The sequence below is a fragment of the Polypterus senegalus genome, chromosome 7 (genome assembly GCF_016835505.1).
Source record: "Polypterus senegalus isolate Bchr_013 chromosome 7, ASM1683550v1, whole genome shotgun sequence".
Classification (NCBI taxonomy): domain Eukaryota; kingdom Metazoa; phylum Chordata; class Cladistia; order Polypteriformes; family Polypteridae; genus Polypterus; species Polypterus senegalus.
In genome coordinates, this window is record NC_053160.1 from 65,809,346 (window position 1) to 65,827,977 (window position 18,632).

Below are 18,632 nucleotides of genomic sequence, written 5' to 3' on the forward strand. Positions count from 1 at the left end.
GGAACTGATCATGTGGTGGCTTGTTTTGTGTCGCATTATTATTTGGCTGCTAATTAAAGAAAAAGAAACAACTATGGGGCCCGAGTCAAGTTAATTAAAAGAATTAGTCAGCGGCAAAAACTGGTCACTAATTAAGAACTTGGTTAGAATGAAAACCTGCAGCCAATGCAGCACTCGATGCCTGGAGTTCACCACCCCTGATCTAGGTTATTATTGTATTCAGTAACAGTTTTCAGCAGTCTGTCTGTATTAGCTTCTTGGTGTGTTCTAGCTATTTAAATGTGTTTTGTTAATATTTAATTTTAGATGGAGTTCACTGCCTTACTTGTGCCTTGATGCTGCTAAATACTGACCTTCATGGCCATGTAAGTATATAAAAACAAAAATAATTTAATATTGATAATATTTATTAAAGTCGATTCAACTTTTACAACATTTTTCAGTTGTAAACGTAACACTTAGACTAGTCCCAGTTTAGGTTAAGGTTAGTGATTAACTGATTTAAATGGTTCCATTAACTAGACAGCTTGTTCCAGTGTTTCATCACCTCTTAAGCAGATTCTACATTCCATCTTACAGGAACACTCCACCCAAAAATATATTTTTATATGTTACTTACTCCATGTACTTTGTAGTAGTAGATGAGGAATTCTGATTGGAGATAGAGGTTTATGGTATAACAGATGTTAAGAATGACCAGTCCTGTACAATGAAACAATGTGTAAAATTGCCATGTAAAAAAGAAAAAAATAATAATTTTACTTATATCTCTTAATTCACATGTCTGTTATGCAGTCAATCGCTAAAAAAGTGCAAAACAAATGTTCTTTGCTAAAATACTGTTAAATAGTTACTTATGGTATTACCAGTGGGGAGATAAACAGGAAATTTAAAATCTCATTAGATGGACTTTTTGAATTTGAAGGCAGGACCAATGAATGACTGGGAGGGGCAGGTCTTCAAGTCATTATGTCCTTCTTGTGAGTCTTTAGGTTTCTGTTTATTTCCTGATTCCAGAAGTTTTAAAAAATAAAATGGTCTTGTATATTTTAATTTTTTAATTCTCTGACTCTGTTGTTTTTTTCCACTGTGGTTATTCAGTTATTATTTGCTTACATGTAACTGAAAATTTTACTTAACAGTTAACTTTTATATGTACTGTATGTTAACAGTTATAAAGATGATAATGCACATTGTTGACTTCACCCCTTACATGAAACAAGTCTTCATGCATTACTGTGCTCTCTTGCTAAGATGTAATAGGAAATGTTGCACAGTGGTTAAGGCTTTGGACTTTAAACCCCAAGGTTGTGTGTTCAAATCCCACCACTGACACTGTGTGACCCTGAGCAAGTCACTTCATCCACCTGTGCTCCAACTGGTAAAAGAAAAGAAATGTGACCAATTGTGTCTCACATGTTGTAATTTGTTTTGGATAAAGACGTCAGCCAAATGAATAAATGTAAATGTATACATTTCCTAGCTGTTGTGTGAATATCCTTTGTGTTTGTGAGTAAACTTATCAACTTTGTTGAGTTAAACTTTAATAAGAAGTTTTTTTTCTGGCAAAGATTCTGTATTCACCAGATGTGATTAGCGATTTTTTTCCTACAAGAAGTAGGAAACAGAAACAAATTCTTTGTATGTTGTAACAGAAGCCTGGACCACAGACAGACAACACAATTTTGCCACACAGCACACCTTTATTTTCCTTGGCACAGCACAATGCACCAATCACCACACTACTCAGTCCCTTCTTCCTCTTTCTTAGCTGCCTCCACTCCTCTCCCAGCAAGCTTACTCATCCTTCCACCCAACTCTCGCTGCCTAAGTTGTGGCAACTGTCTTCTTTTATGGAGGACCTGGAAATGCTCCAGCTGTTCCATGATCACCTTCCGGCTACACTTCCGGATGTGACGGCAGCCCTACACAGGAGGGCTCAGCTGTTCTCCACACGCCCCCTGACGGTGTCCATGGGCCACAGCAGGGTCGAGCTTCCCTGCTACGTGGCATTGTAGCAAGCCAGGAGGGCTGCCCTCTGTTGTTCTGGGGGAAGTATTGTCCCGTGCAACCTATTTTTCCTGGTCCTTCCCTTACGGAGGTGTCCCAGCCAGGTAAGCATCCTGGCTGCCCATTACAGTGTATACATTTACACACTGTATGTCACATTTAACATCTTCCAGTTTAAAGTTGCATCCTATTATTGGGGAGACCTGGCTATTACAAAAACGAGCTGAAAGTAAGACTTTTTCAAATACATTTTGTTATGATTGTCAGTGTAGCAAGCCAGGTGGGCTGCCCTCTGTCGTCCCGGGGGAAGTATTGCCCGTGCAACCTCTTTTTTCCCGGTCCTTCCCTTACGGAGTGTCCCGGCCAGATAAGCATCCTGGCTGCCCATTACAGTGTATACATTTACACACTGTATGTCAGATTTAACATCTTCCAGTTTAAAGTTGCATCCTATTATTGGGGAGGCCTGGCTATTACAAAAACGGGCAGAAAGTAAGACTTTTTCAAATACATTTTGTTCTGATTGTGCTGATGTTTTTTAAGTATTAGTTTTCCTTAGCTAATACTAAATATGTAAATACTGAAGAAATACATTAAATGTATGATATTTTCACACAAAGTGTTTTAACATTAAAACAGGATAAATAACAGTTATTAATAGCACCCATTGCCCAGTTGACAGTCCACTGTGCCACAATTGCACTTCTTTATTATCTTCAGATCTTCATATATTAAATTGTATACAGAGATATACGTCATTATCTTTAGGCCTGGGTAAAAATATAGATTTTTTTGAATAATCATTATTTTTCATTTAAATAATTTGATATTGATTCTTAAAGTCTCAAGATTCATCTAGAAGATCTCTGTCATGCTCTATTACCACATGTAGATGTTTGCTAATCTTAGTTTTTGACGTCTGATCCAGTGACACCTCCTCCTTTTCTGAAATCCGCATCTTTGACACTAAACGAAGATAAGCAAAAATCTACATATAAGTACTTTGCACAAACTGACATGTGTTCCTTAACTGAAATCAGTTGTCTTTACATAAATTAGATTTGTTGACTTACTACGGATTCAAGCAGTGTGTTGGTAAAGCACAGCTAGATAAAAGCAAAGCTGCTGTGCAACTCAGAAGTTAAGTATTGTGGTAACACAACAAATTAGAGAAGTCACTTACCCTGACATCACCTAGAAACATTGTCTCAGTCGACAACTAAACGAATAGAGCCCAAACAATCTTCTCTGGATATAGTGTTTAACTCCAAGCTTAATTTGTCTCTGCCCAAAAAATAATAATAATAATCTAATTCAGTTTTTATCTGTAAAGATATCAGACCCTACACTGTTATTGACAACGATGGCTTTCAACAAATGATACTGGATTTGGAACTGCTATATACCTAAAGGAAAGCAAATGAGGAAGTCATTGTACCCAGGCTTTATGAAGATCTTAAGCAAATGTCTTGCAGTTCATTGGAGAGAGTATCCCTAACACGTGACTGCTGGAAATCCAGGGTAGCAGACTCCTATGTGACAATCACATGTCATTACTTTAAAAATGACTGGGCGCCTGTCACGTACAGTGCATCCGGAAAGTATTCACAACGCATCACTTTTTCCACATTTTGTTATGTTACAGCCTTATTCCAAAATGGATTAAATTCATTTTTTTCCTCAGAATTCTACACACAACACCCCATAATGACAACGTGAAAAAAGTTTACTTGAGGTTTTTGCAAATTTATTAAAAATAAAAAAACTGAGAAATCACATGTACATAAGTATTCACAACCTTTGCCATGAAGCTCAAAATTGAGCTCAGGTGCATCCTGTTTCCCCTGATCATCCTTGAGATGTTTCCGCAGCTTAATTGGAGTCCACCTGTGGTAAATTCAATTGATTGGACATGATTTGGAAAGGCACACACCTGTCTATATAAGGTCCCACAGTTGACAGGTCATGTCAGAGCATAAACCAAGGATGAATTCAAAGGAATTGTCTGTAGACCTCCGAGACAGGATTGTCTCGAGGCATAAATCTGGGGAAAGTTACAGAAAAAAGTCTGCTGCTTTGAAGGTCACAATGAGCACAGTGGCCTCCATCATCCGTAAGTGGAAGAAGTTCGAAACCACCAGGACTCTTCCTAGAGCTGGCCGGCCATCTAAACTGAGCGATTGGGGGAGAAGGGCCTTAGTCAGGGAGATAATAATAATAATAATAATACATTTTATTTATACAAGGCGCCTTTCAGAGAACTCAAGGACACCGAACAAACAAACAAATAAATAAATAAATAAATAAAAGACACAATTATAAACAACTTAAAACATCAGAAAATCTAAAAATTAAAACCAAACAAAACCACTATAATTAGGAGGAAGAAGAAAAAGCCATTTTAAACAAATGTGTTTTAAGTTTACATTTGAAAGATGAATATGATTTGATATTTCGGGATCCGCAGGTAATGAGTTCCAGTGCTTGGGAGCAGAACGGCTGAAAGCTCTGCTCCCCATGGTGGTTAGGCGGGGGGAGGAACGGTCAGATGGGTGGAGGAAGAGGATCTAAGGTTACGGGATGGAATGGCAACATGTAGAAGGTCAGACAGATATGGAGGTGCGAGGTTATGGATGGCCTTAAAAGTTAGTAGCAGAATCTTAAAATCAATACGAAACTTGATCGGGAGCCAATGAAGCTGCTGCAAGACCGGAGTAATATGGTGAAAAGATGGGATTCCAGTGATGATACGTGCTGCAGAATTCTGGACTAACTGAAGCTTGTGAAGAGATTTATTAGGGAGACCAAAGAGGAGTGAATTGCAGTAGTCCAGCCGAGAGTGACAAGACTATGAACAAGAATGGCAGTGGTATGAGGAGTGAGGGAGGGCGAATGCGATTAATATTACGTAAGTGGAAGTAAGCAGACCGGGTGATGTTATTAATGTGACATTGGAAAGATAGAGTACTGTCGAGGATGACACCCAGACTCTTGACCTGAGATGATGGGGAAACAACAGAGTTATCAATAATAAAAGAAAGATTATTGGTTTTGGATAATGATGATTTTGAACCAATGAGGAGAACCTCCATTTGTCACTGTTTAATTTAAGAAAATTTGAAGAGAACCAGGATTTAATTTCAGAAATGCAATCAATAAGTGAGGGTGGTGGAAAAGAGGAGGTGGGTTTACCAGCAAGGTAGAGCTGGGTGTCATCAGCATAACAGTGAAAATTAATGTTATATTTGCGAAAAATATTGCCAAGGGGAAGAAGGTAAATAATAAAAAGAAGAGGCCCCAGGACAGAGCCTTGGGGCACACCAGAAGTAACAGCGTGGGTTGGGATGTGAAAGTTTTAAGCTGTATGAACTGAGTGCGGCCTGAAAGGTAAGATCTAAACCAATCAAGTGGAGTGTGAGTAATGCCAATCAAAGATAATCTATTAAGGAGAGTGGTATGACAAATAGTATCAAAGGCGCACTCAGATCAAGAAGGATGAGAATAGTGATTAGACCAGAATCAGCAGCCATAAGGAGGTCATTAGTAATTTTAACAAGTGCTGTTTCTGTACTATGAAGGGCGAAAACCAGACTGGAACTTCTCATATAGATTATTGTGAGACAAGTGGGTGTGAAGTTGGATAGCTACTATTTTTCAAGAATTTTGGAGATAAAGGGCAAGTTAGAAATGGGGCGAAAATTATTGAAATTAGTAGGATCACAACCAGGTTTTTAATATTGGGGTTATAGCAGCAGTTTTGAAAGATGAGGGAATAATACCAGTAGTAAGAGAAGAGTGAATGATGGCAGAAATAAGAGGGACTAGAGAGGGAGGCAGGCTTTAACCAAAACTGTAGGCAGGGGTCCAGCTGACAAGTAGATGACTTGGATTTGCAGATGAGATCTGAGATTTCAGAGGAAGTGGGAAGCTGGAAAGAAGAGAAAGAGTGAATAGGTGAGTGTAGTTCAGAAGAAATACAGAAAGGATCTGGACCAAGGTGCTGATGTATCTTTTGGATTTTCTCATTGAAAAAGACATAAGAGAATTACAGAAGGCAGTTGAGTGAAGGTGAGATGGTAAAGAGTCTGGAGGTTGTGTAACATTATTAAGTAAAGAAAACAAAGACTTGGTGTTACCTGTATTACTAGTAATTAACTGAGTGTAATAATTAGATTTGGTTTGAGCTATACAATCCTTGTAATAGAGTAGATGATTTTTATACATCTCTTTGTGGACAAAGAGTCTGTTTTTAAACAACCTTTCAAGTTGCCTGCCTTTAGCTTTCAGAAGCGAAGTTCAGGCGTAAACCAGGGGCAGAAAAGGAAAAGAAACAGATCTGGTTTTAGCGAGCCAGAGAATTAAGAATACCATTAAGACAAGTGTCATAATATGAGACCAGTTCTATGGGAGAGGATAAATTATAAAAGTCCATTTGCGAATCAATTCTAGAAGACAGCAAATTCAAGTTGATATTCTTAATGTTACGAAAGGCTATGAGGCGTGGAAGCTTAGGAACAGAAAAGGTAAGTTTAGCGTTGAATGAGAGGAGAAAGTGGTCGGTTATAGTGAGTTCATCTGCTGTAAGATCAAAAGGAACAACACCAGAGCAGCAAATCAGGTCCAAGATATGTCCTTTACAATGGTAGGAACATCAGTGTGCTGCTGGTATCCAAAACTCTCCAGGCAAGATAAAAAGTCTCTAGTGAGAGGGATATTGATATTGTCCAGATGTATATTAAAATCCCCCAGCAGAATTATATTTGGAGTAATTACAGATAGATTGGTAAGGAAGGTAGCAAGATCGTTCAAAAAATTGTTGTTAGACTTAGGAGGACGGTAGACAGTTGCAATGATGGTTGGAACTGGCCCAGACAGTTGACACACAGTCGATTCAAAAGAGCTAACAGCAGGAGCAGGCAACGGCAGGACTTTCCACTTCTCGCAATAAATTATCGCGACACCTCCTCCATGGCCAGATGCACGGGGTTGACAAGTGTAAACAAACCCCGGGGGGGTGCATTCATTAAGTTGTGAAAAGTCTTGAGGTTGCTGCCAAGTCTCAGTTAAACAGAGAAAGTCAAACTTACGGTCAATGAGGAGATCCTGAATGAGATGTCCCTTGCTCGTAAGTGAGCGGATGTTCAATAGACCAAAGCTGACAATGTTGCTGTCGCATTTGACAGTGGTGTTAGTCGACCGAGCTAAGCTGGCCAACATGCTATGGTCGGCGTTCCTATCTTTGTTATGTGGAGGGTGCCGAAAATCAGACCAAAAAGAGTTAATTCCTTTCGAGGCGTCCGTTCGGAATCTCCGGCGGGACCCACAATGGATGTATCTCCGACGAGGGAGAAGTATGACGTCCGGGTCGAAATATAGCACCGACAGCAAAGGCACAGACTGGAGAAAACGCAGTCGAAGCAGCTCAGCAGCTGGGTACTGGAGCAGGCCAGTCGCAGGTTGAATAACATGTGACAGAAGACTCCAAACAAACAACCAAGCAAAAATCCTACCAGTCCACATTGTAGGCGAGGAGGCCGCAAGCAGCTCAGACGTGCAGAGAATAAACCGGTAAGTTTCAAACGAAACGGAGGTTAGGCTGAAGCTAAATGCAGACACAGCATATACAGTGGAGGAAATAATTATTTGACCCCTCACTGATTTTGTAAGTTTGTCCAATGACAAAGAAATGAAAAGTCTCAGAACAGTATCATTTCAATGGTAGGTTTATTTCAACAGTGGCAGATTGCACATCAAAAGGAAAATCGAAAAAATAACTTTAAATAAAAGATAGAAATTGATTTGCATTTCATTGAGGGAAATACGTTTTTGAACCCCTACCAACCATTAAGAGTTCTGGCTCCCACAGAGTGGTTAGACACTTCTACTCAATTAGTCACCCTCATTAAGGACACCTGTCTTAACTAGTCACCTGTATAAAAGACACCTGTCCACAGAATCAATCAATCAAGCAGACTCCACACTCTACAACATGGGAAAGACCAAAGAGCTGTCCAAGGATGTCAGAGACAAAATTGTAGACCTGCACAAGGCTGGAATGGGCTACAAAACCATTAGCAAGAAGCTGGGAGAGAAGGTGACAACTGTTGGTGCGATTGTTCGAAAATGGAAGGAGCACAAAATGACCATCAATCGACCTCGCTCTGGGGCTCCACGCAAGATCTCACCTCGTGGGGTGTCAATGGTTCTGAGAAAGGTGAAAAGAATCCTAGAACTACATGGGAGGAGTTAGTTAATGACCTCAAATTAGCAGGGACCACAGTCACCAAGAAAACCATTGGAAACACATTACACCGCAATGGATTAAAATCCTGCAGGGCTTGCAAGGCCCCCTGCTCAAGAAGGCACATGTGCAGGCCCGTCTGAAGTTTGCCAATGAACACCTGAATGATTCAGAGAGTGACTGGGAGAAGGTGCTGTGGTCTGATGAGACCAAAATAGAGCTCTTTGGCATTAACTCAACTCGCTGTGTTTGGAGGAAGAAAAATGCTGCCTATGACCCCAAAACACCGTCCCCACCGTCAAGCATGGGGTGGAAACATTTTGCTTTGGGGGTGTTTTTCTGCTAAGGGCACAGGACAACTTAATCGCATTAACGGGAAAATGGACGGAGCCATGTATCGTGAAATCCTGAGCGACAATCTCCTTCCCTCTGCCAGGAAACTGAAAATGGGTCGTGGATGGGTGTTCCAGCACGACAATGACCCAAAACATACAGCAAAGGCAACAAAGGAGTGGCTCAAGAAGAAGCACATTAAGGTCATGGAGTGGCCTAGTCAGTCTCTGGACCTTAATCCAATAGAAAACCTATGGAGGGAGCTCAAGCTCAGAGTAGCACAGAGACAGCCTCGAAACCTTAGGGATTTAGAGATGATCTGCAAAGAGGAGTGGACCAACATTCCTCCTAAAATGTGCGCAAACTTGGTCATCAATTACAAGAAACGTTTGACCTCTGTGCTTGCAAACAAGGGTTTTTCCACTAAGTATTAAGTCTTTTTTTGTTAGAGGGTTCAAAAACGTATTTCCCTCAATGAAATGCAAATCAATTTCTATCTTTTATTTAAAGTTATTTTTTCGATTTTCCTTTTGATGTGCAATCTGCCACTGTTGAAATAAACCTACCATTGAAATGATACTGTTCTGAGACTTTTCATTTCTTTGTCATTGGACAAACTTACAAAATCAGTGAGGGGTCAAATAATTATTTCCTCCACTGTAGTATATAGCATATAGCCACGCAGAGATGTCAGCAATATGGCAAAAGAAATACCATCAAAATCACTAGTCTTAACAAAATCAATATTCTAGTTACCGGCGAGCAGCGGCGACCAGTCCCGTCAGCGTTCACTCAACCGGAACTCGAATAAAGATATATGAACCCGATGGTCACTCTGTCAGAGCTCCAGAGGTCCTCTGTGGAGAGAGGAGAACCTTCCAGAAGGACAACCATCTCTGCAGCAATCCACCAATCAGGCCTGTATGGTAGAGTGGCCATACGGAAGCCACTCCTTAGTAGAAGGCACATGGCAGCCGCCTGGAGTTTGCAAAAAGGCACCTGAAGGACTCTCAGACCATGAGAAACAAAATTCTCTGGTCTAATGAGACAAAGATTGAACTCTTTGTTGTGAATGCCAAGCGTCACGTTTGGAGGGAACCAGGCACCGCTCATCACCAGGCCAATACCATCCCTACAGTGAAGCATGGTGGTGGCAGCATCATGCTGTGGGGATGTTTTTCAGCGGCAGGAACTGGGAGACTAGTCAGGATAAAGGGAAAGATGACTGCAGCAATGTACAGCGACATCCTGGATGAAAACCTGCTGCAGAGTGCTCTTGACCTCAGACTGGGGCGACAGTTTATCTTTCAGCCGGACAATGACCCTAAGCACACAGCCAAGATATCAAAGGAGTGGCTTCAGGACAATTCTGTGAATTTCCTTGAGTGGCCCAGCCACAGCCCAGACTTGAATCCGACTGAACATCTCTGGAGAGATCTTAAAATGGCTGTGCACCGACGCTTCCCATCCAACCTGATGCAGCTTGAGAGGTGCTGCAAAGAGGAATGGGAGAAACTGGCCAAGGATAAGGTGTGCCAAGCTTGTGGCATCATATTCAAAAAGACTTAAGGCTGTAATTGCTGCCAAAGGGGCATCGACAACTTCGCTGCCCAGTATGTAGAGCTCTTTAGATGCTGGCCGTTGTTCCAAAAACCTTTCTAGCATCTCCAATGTGACCAAGGTTGTGTGTTGGCAAGTGCAGTAAACATTGTTTCTCTTTTACAATTCTCTTTTCTTCTCTTGTGACAATTGTTGGAACTGTTGGAATTTTCAGAGCAGCCTGTGATGCCAAATTGAGCATGTGCACAAAGCAGCCAATGTAAAATAGCTCTATAAGCTGTACTGCACAGATCATATTAGCGGAGGTGTGAGTCACAGTGGCTGTTTGTCTTTTATGTTCCATTCATCCAGCACTGCTGTCAGCAAGCCTCAGCACAGATCCACATTTTAAAACGCATCTTCCTTTTTTTTTTGTCTGAGGACATACAGTTTTTTTAAAGACTGATTAATCCAACAGTTACACATGTGCAACTGTATGTGTAAATTGTAGAATTATAAAAAAGACTTGAATCTTCCCACTGTATCTTTAATTTCAACTAATTCAAGATTAATTTAAAATTTCCAAAAGGGTAATACATTTGGCTCAAAGGTTACTGAATAGTTTAGTATTTAAGAAGCAATATTTAATTATTTTTTTAATAATAGTAATTTCTAGATGATACAGGTATTTTATAAAGTAAATGCCACTGCATTGTATTAATACAAGGAGCCCCCCCAATATATGTGGAATCTGATGTGGCAATAGATGTTTTGCTAAATTATAGTCAATTTTGAATGAGTGCAGTGCTGTGAAAAAGTTTCTTTTTAAAGAGCAATATTTTGTTCCACATCGTGCAAATACTAATGTTAACTGTTCATTACTAATAAAGTAATAAAGTATTGATTCTTAAATGTCATTCCATGCTTATGCATATATTATGAACACACTATGTAGACACCCTTCAAATAAAGTGTTACTGAAATTTGTCACATTATATTAATGTTCTCAGTGCATGGTTAAATAATGTCTAAAAAAAGCTAAAACTTTAAATATATCAGTGCGTGCTAATTAAATAAAGATAACATTGATACTGAAGTGAATCAGGACATCATGAATCGAAATCGAATGGAATTGGGACATTAGTGCTGATACCCAGCCCTAATTATTTGTCTACAGATATAATGTACAGTTGTGATAATCACATTTACAGAAAAGGTAAAAATATATTATTCATTTTGAAATGTACTTGTATATAGGGGATCTCTCATTGACATCATCCATCCATTATCCAACCCGCTATATCCTAATTACAGGAGGCAGGAAACAAACCCCGGTCAGGGCAATGTAGGGTGCACAGACACGCACCCTAAGCATGCACTAGGGACAATTTAGGATCGCCAATGCACCTAACCTGCATGTCTTTGGATTGTGGGAGGAAACCCACGCAGACATGGAGAGAACAAGCAAACTCTACACAGGGAGGACCCAGGAAGTGAACCCAGGTCCCCTTACTGCGAGACAGCAGTGCTACTACTGCGTCACTATGCCGCCCTTGACATCATTAAAGCTAAAAGAATTTGACAGCAGGAGATTTCCAAGTAGTATAAAATTCCCGACCAAATGATCTTCCCACCTAGAACAGTTTCTTTAATTTAAATATTTAGCCTTTCACTTTAAAAGTGGAACATAGATAGTTGAATGTGAAAGGCTATTTGTTAACCTTAAAAAGAAGTGCTGCTACTCTAAATTAAATGGTTTCTACAGGTTTCAGATTGTAAATACTATGCCAACATAAACAACAAAGTAAATATGCTCATATTTTCCAAATAGACAATAATAGATGTTAATATATGCCTAAATCAATTAGTTTAGAAACCAGGTTTCAGAATTTTAATTGTGAAAGACATAATGAATCAGTTACAAACACAACTGTCTCATATCTGGACACGTCAAAAACATAAACGTTGACTGTCCTGTTACTAGGGAGCCAAGAAATCTGATAGCTCCTCAGATTCTCAGTCCAGGGAAATTAATTCTAATTGTGGCTGTTTGGGTTGAGTACATCCTCAGCTGCCTACAAAAAGATGCCTGAGTAACTCCATGCTTGTCCTGAATAGATTTATGTACATAGCTGAATGACAGCTGCACACGCACACAACATTACTGAAATAGGCACTGTGGCCAAGGTGAAAATGTTTCACTCATTAGTCAATTTTAGCTGTACTATGTAATGACAGGATTTTTTTTGCAGGAATTGTCAGTCTAAATCGTCAGTGATTGACTTTTGTCCCAGGATACATGTGATTGTCCCTGAATGAGTTCCCATGCAGTACACTCTTGATAACACAGTGAAAAGAATTTTGCTTTTTTTTAATGTGCTTTTTGTAGAAACAGATGTTCATTATTGGGGAATGTGTAAACTACTGTTAAACTAATACAGAAGTGTACTATTCCAGATGACAAAGTGTAATGTAAACTAGTTTAAAGACTAAGAGTTTAGGTTTTATTCAAGGTAATATGTTCCATCATTATGTTTTGATGGCTTTTAATATAAAATGATGATGTATTCCTTAAAAGCGCACAGCTTAATTAGCCGTTCTGTTTTCCCTGTCTCATTAAAATCAAAAGGCTTGCAAGTTCCTGAAGTTAGCATTGTAGGTTTATGTTTCTGGAATAATATCATCTGGCCCAGGATGTGACAACGTGAAGTCTGATAAGGAAAAACTTGAATTTAGGAAATTTAATGAAGTTTGTAATTGATATAGATATTTTTTTAATTAACAAGAGACTCACTCAATATGGCCTGTTTTCTATTATGAAAATCATTATATATAATATATATATGTATACTGCCCATTTTTATTTACACCTGAAATAAGTATCCATTTGCCAGTTATACAGTTAAAAAAATCTGTTACATGGCAGAATGACACAGCAGCATTCTATGTTAGTGTATGGTCCAGCTGAAATAAGAGCTGAACATTTTTACTGGATTTTTTTATTGCACATTATTGCATCCTACAGTAACTTTTCTTAGTTTGCTGCTGCAAAGGCATATGGGCTATGTAACTGCGACTCATCAAATATTTGAAATATTTGTTACGCAAAAACAAAATCTTAAGAGGGAAACTGTAAAGTTACTATTTACTCTATATTTCTTTCAATAATAATAATTTTAAATGGTCAAGGTATAGTGTATTATTTTAAAAACAGAAATTAAGCTCCATTATATAGGGATCTGTGAGCCATAGTGACCCAAAGAATCATTTGACACATGCAGAAACTGATTTTGTATTAGGGCTGTCAGGTTGAACTTCGCTATTCAAATATAATTCTAATTTATTTTAAAAAAAGTTCCTGTTTGATGGCAAAAATTGACATTCAAATGTCAAAAGAACTGTAGGCTTGTTTTATCCACACTAATTTTGGCATCTAGTTACTTTAGATGTACTATGCCAAGCTCCGGTATTTTACTGATCTGTTTTTGCACTTCTTTTCCATGATCATCTTTTTCGTAATTTTCAATGAACAGCTTGTTATTGTCTGTTAGTAAAACTTGCAGCCAGACCACTTCACAATGGTTTTTTTTCCTTGCCTCACTGCTCCTCACTTTGGTCTACAAGTGTACTCAGAGCAGTTTTTCTAAATGCTTCTCCTGTGCTATAAAAGTATCAGTTTGCATCTGATTCTGTCCCATTCAGTTTTAAACATGAGATCCTTAACTTTTGTTTAATGCTAAGAATTTCTCATTTCAGCAAATGGAAAATAACTGTCATAATTCTGATTTCCCCTTTATTATTCTTTAAAATCCTGACTTTAAAATGCTTAATCAACTGACACATCATGTCCCACAATTAGTCTCCCTCTTATGTGGCTGTTGGTTTGATACATAATGTCTAAAACAATTAGGTGTAATTAAAAATATTTAGGTCACCTTTACTAAAATATTTCTGCATCTGTAAAGAAGAAAAAAGTAGACAGATTGGGTGGACACTGACTTGATACTGTGATAATTCCATTTTTTCTAGATGAGTCCATGGGTGCCGACTAGCTTTTATTTTGAATGTCATGATGTTAACATAACCACGCCGCTGCCCGTTGGACCCCTTCAAAATAACAAGTCCACCTTTGACCTGCCTCCCTCTTGCCTGCTTTTTTTACTCTACTTGTTCTGACCTTGTTGCTTTCTTAATAACCCTAATCGGTGTTTCTTTTGATCTAAAACTTCTCTGCCTTTGCCTGTTTGACAGCAAGAAACATCTCAATATGTTTGATGAGTATTGATGCATAAGTAAAAAAAATAAAAAAAAAGCATTAATAATGTAAGAAAGCACAACACCTTTTAATGGCTGCTTTTAAGACTTGTTGTCCTGAGAAGGACTTTCACACTCAGCCATCAGTAAAAATAAAAAAAAAAGATGGCTGTGCAACCTTCCTGTTTGTCTGATTTGACAGCTGTGTTTTGTATATACCTTTAAGTATTTAAATTGTACTAGGGTGTTAGCCATTATGGATGCTAACTACAAGTGTACAATATGTAAGCTCAGGCCCCTTATTATGGCAAGATGTAATACAGAAACTGGAATTCCCTGTGTTTATATAGACACTAGAAGAGGTACAGCATTGGAAGTAGACCTCTCCAGGCTCAGATTCATTTAGCGAGAGGGGAGGATAAACTCTTGTCTCTATTTAAACCATGTTGTAATTTGTTAAATTTTAGCATCAGTGTAACTTCCCATTTTTCTCTCTCTTGCTGGGTCTTGAAGATGCCCATAAGCACTGTTACTTTAAAGTCCTCCTCACAGGGTCCATTGCTGTTGAAGTGAGCTCCTACAGGAACAACCCTATTATTGGATGTTCTGGAAATCTCTGTGTTTCATTATTATTTAGTAATGGCTCAAGTTCTTTCATAATTTTTCTAAGTGTTTCAATAGGTGATAACAAGGGGTGGTTCTTGTTGTCTTTGTTTTTATTTTCCAGAAGGCTGTCTCTGGGTGTGGCAGTAGCTCTTCTTATTTGTTTGTCTGTTATTTTGGGAGTATATCCTTGTCTAATGAAATCTTGTCTAAGCTGCTACTGTTGTTTATCCCAGTCTGTTGGGTCTGAGCAAATATGATTGTTGTGTATTGCTTGGCTGAAAATGATGGAGAGCCTTATATGCTTGGGGTGGAAGCTATCACTTCTCCACTTCTCAGGTAGGTCCTTCTGTTTGTTGGTTTGTGAAAAACAGAAGTTGAATGGTGATGTCAAGGTAACAGCCCATTGCAGTCCCATTTTGTTGCAAGTAGAAGTCTTTTGTGCGTCAGAGTGAATTTTATCATTTGAGTAACTGATTTATGTGGGTAAATCATGTTGTTTTTGATATTTCACTTGCCAATATGCCATCATCATAGAGGATGTTTGTGTAAAGTGCCTCAACAGCCAATGTGGCCAGTAAGGTTCCCTCAGGTAAGGGGCCTATAGCAGACAGTTTTTTTAGGAAATCAATGGTGTCTTGGATGTAGCTGTTTGCATTGCGGGCGAGGGGTTTAAGGATGTACTCCACCCATTCTGAAACATTTTCTGTAAGAGAACCAAGTCCTGTGATTATAGGCCTTCTGGGGTTTCCTTCTTTGTGGATCTTAGGAAGCATGTAGAAGTAACCGATTTAGGTGTTCTCAGGAATTAAACTGTTTACATGATCCCTGATGTCAAGAGGAAAGCTATTTACTATCTTTTTTTGTTCTTTCTTGTAGAGATCTGTAGAGTCTTCATGTAGTTTCATTCATAGTACTGGACAATTGCCTTTGTGCCTCCTGTATATAGTCACATGTGTTCATGATAACTAAGGCACCCCCTTTGCCTGCTTAATAATGATCTCTGTATTTTCTCTTAGTGAATGTGTGGCTCTCTGCTTGTGAATAGTGATATTTTGTATCCTAATTTTGCTGTCTATTTAGGATCCCAGTTTTGACTCTCTGTCAGAACCAGTCTATGTAATTGTCCATGGTGGAGTTTCTGCCAGGTTCTGGTGTCCATGTAGATTTATTATTGGGGTTGTTGTAAAAGCTTGTTGTTTGTTCATGTGTGTCAACGTTTTCTTTCTTGTGGAAAAATTCTTTTAAGTCTGAGTTTTCTGAAGAATTCTTCCATATCACTGCAGAGTCTAATTTTGTCAATGGGCTTTGCAGGAAAATATAAGAGTCCCTTTGTATTTACTGAAATCTTGGCTTCATTTGTGGTGTATAAGGAGAGATTAACAATACAGGTCTGTTGCTTCTTATTTATTTCTATTAAGTGTCCAGCTTTTTCTTGCGGTCTGTGCAGCTTTTTCTTTTTGTTGACAATAAGGAGTTTCTGGAGTCTTTCGTAATATAGATGTAGCTCCTTTATTTACCATATCCTGCCTGTCATTTCCAATGAGCAGGATAAGGTGTGGGATCTCTCCTTGTATGTTCTTCTTAATGTTATAGTTATATCTTTTATGTAATATACAACTATAACTATATAGTTGTAGTTATATGTTTAAGTTAAAAGCCTAAAAGAGAACTAATGTAAATCTTTATTCTTCCATGTAGTGTTTGCTGTTCAACTCTCCTTTGTAAAGTATGTCATGCGGTCATTTGCCATTTACCTTCGATGAGCTAAAGCATGCTTATGAGTATCTATCTATCTACATTATTTGTTTTTACATGTTCTATATAGGCAGTTTTGATAGTTTGCAAAGTTAAGTTTTTAAAGAATTATGTTTTGATTTAATTCATAATAAAAACTGAATTTTAAAGGCAAAACCCAGTATTTTAGGTATATAATTACAAGTAATACATAGCTTGTATGTGATTGCTGTACATTTTTCTTTATAATTGTATGCAAATTTTACTGTTATTGCATTTTAATTGTATGCCTTTTTTGTTTGTTTTCTAAATGTTATTTTTCTTGGACCTGCTGACTCTGCTTATTTTGCTTGACAGGTGGTAAGTTTTTTCTTTAGATTCTGTGTTGGTAACTTTTTAACAAGTAGCAATAATTTAATGCAATATTAACACCATTATGAAGTACATTACTGTATACTAACAATTTTAAAAAAGACTTTGTTTCTATTAATGTTGTTAATGTAAACTCCTTAACTATCTTTTCTTTTAGAAAGTTTACATTGTTAAAACTATAGATTTCATGAGCATACCAATGGAAGCACGTTTTTGTACAAAGCAGGTGAATCTCCATTATTCAGTGGGTTTTATTTTGTCATCTAACAAAAAATTAATAATCAAAAGCACAAAAGTCATTATAAATAACATATTTATAAAATTCTTCAGAAAGACAGGATTGTTTATGTTAGCATTTATTTATAAGCAATGAATCTGTAATGGTATGTTCACTGGCAAACTTAAGCCTGTACATGTGCCTTCTTGAGCAGGGGGACCTTGCGGGTGTTGCAAAATTTCAATCCATTGCAGCGTAGTGTGTTACCAGTGGTGTTCTTGGTGACTGTAGTCCCAACTGCCTTCTGATCATTAACAAGCTCCTCCCGTGTAGTTTTGGAATGATCCCTCACCTTTCTCATGATTGTCCTCACCCCCATGAGGCAAGATCTTGCATGGAGCTCCAGACCGAAGGCGATTGATGGTCATTTTATATTTCTTCCATTTTCGAATAATCACGCCAACAGTTATCACCTTCTCACCAAGCTTCTTACTAATGGTGTTGTAGCCCATTTCAGCCTTGTGCAGGTCTACAGTCTTGTCCATGACATCTTTTGATAGCTGTTTGGTCTTGCCCATGGTGGAGAGGTTGGAATGGAAGAAATTGATTCTGTGGATAGGTGTCCTTTATACACATAATGAGTTGAGATCAAGAGTATCCATAATTGATTGATTGATTGATTGATTTATTGTAATCTGTGTGCCACATGGGCACACAGCCAATCTCTGGGAGCCAGAATTCCGGCTGGGTTTTACGGGATCAAATACTTATTTCTCTCAATGTCATGCAAATCAGTTTAGAACTTTTATGTAATGTGTTTTTCCTGGATTTTTGGTTTATATTCTGTCTCTCTCCATTAAAATTAAACTACCATAAAAATTGTAGGTGAGCAGATTTACAAATTCAGCAGGGAATCAAATACTTATTTCCTCCACTGTAATACAAAAGTTGAAAAGGTTTCAAAACACACTGACCGCTTGGCAGAGAGTGCAAAAAGATTCAATGCATAGCTAGTCTTTTTGTCTTTATATTTAGAATTCATAACCCTTTATATGTATACAGGATTCAGAAATATTTTTGTTTGTACTTGCTTGACTTTTTAGTATATGTATGTATTGTATACTATACTATGTGTGAGAGTTGGGGATATGGATGGCAGTGTGTAACCATGACAGTGACTAAAATATTTCAAAAATGTAAATGACATGTGGTTTTGTGTATATTAATATCTTTATTTACCTGCTTAAAAAGTTAACAGTGTCAATGTTAAAGGATCCATTTATAAATCTAATTATAAAGATAAATTTATGTCAAAAAAAGTTAGTT

At 38.1% G+C, this 18,632-nt stretch overlaps 1 protein-coding gene across 2 annotated transcripts in view; it reads left to right on the top strand.

The window, feature by feature from the left end:
• psd3l (pleckstrin and Sec7 domain containing 3, like) overlaps positions 1 to 18,632 on the top strand; it is a 579,632-nt gene that overhangs the window by 361,545 nt on the left and 199,455 nt on the right. Inside the window, exon 9 of one of the 2 annotated variants that reach the window (XM_039758767.1) lies at positions 307 to 365. In XM_039758767.1, the coding sequence (XP_039614701.1) occupies positions 307 to 365 (59 nt within the window). Of the gene's footprint in view, positions 1 to 306; positions 368 to 18,632 lie in introns of both variants that reach the window. The other variant, XM_039758768.1, reaches the window with a different exon arrangement.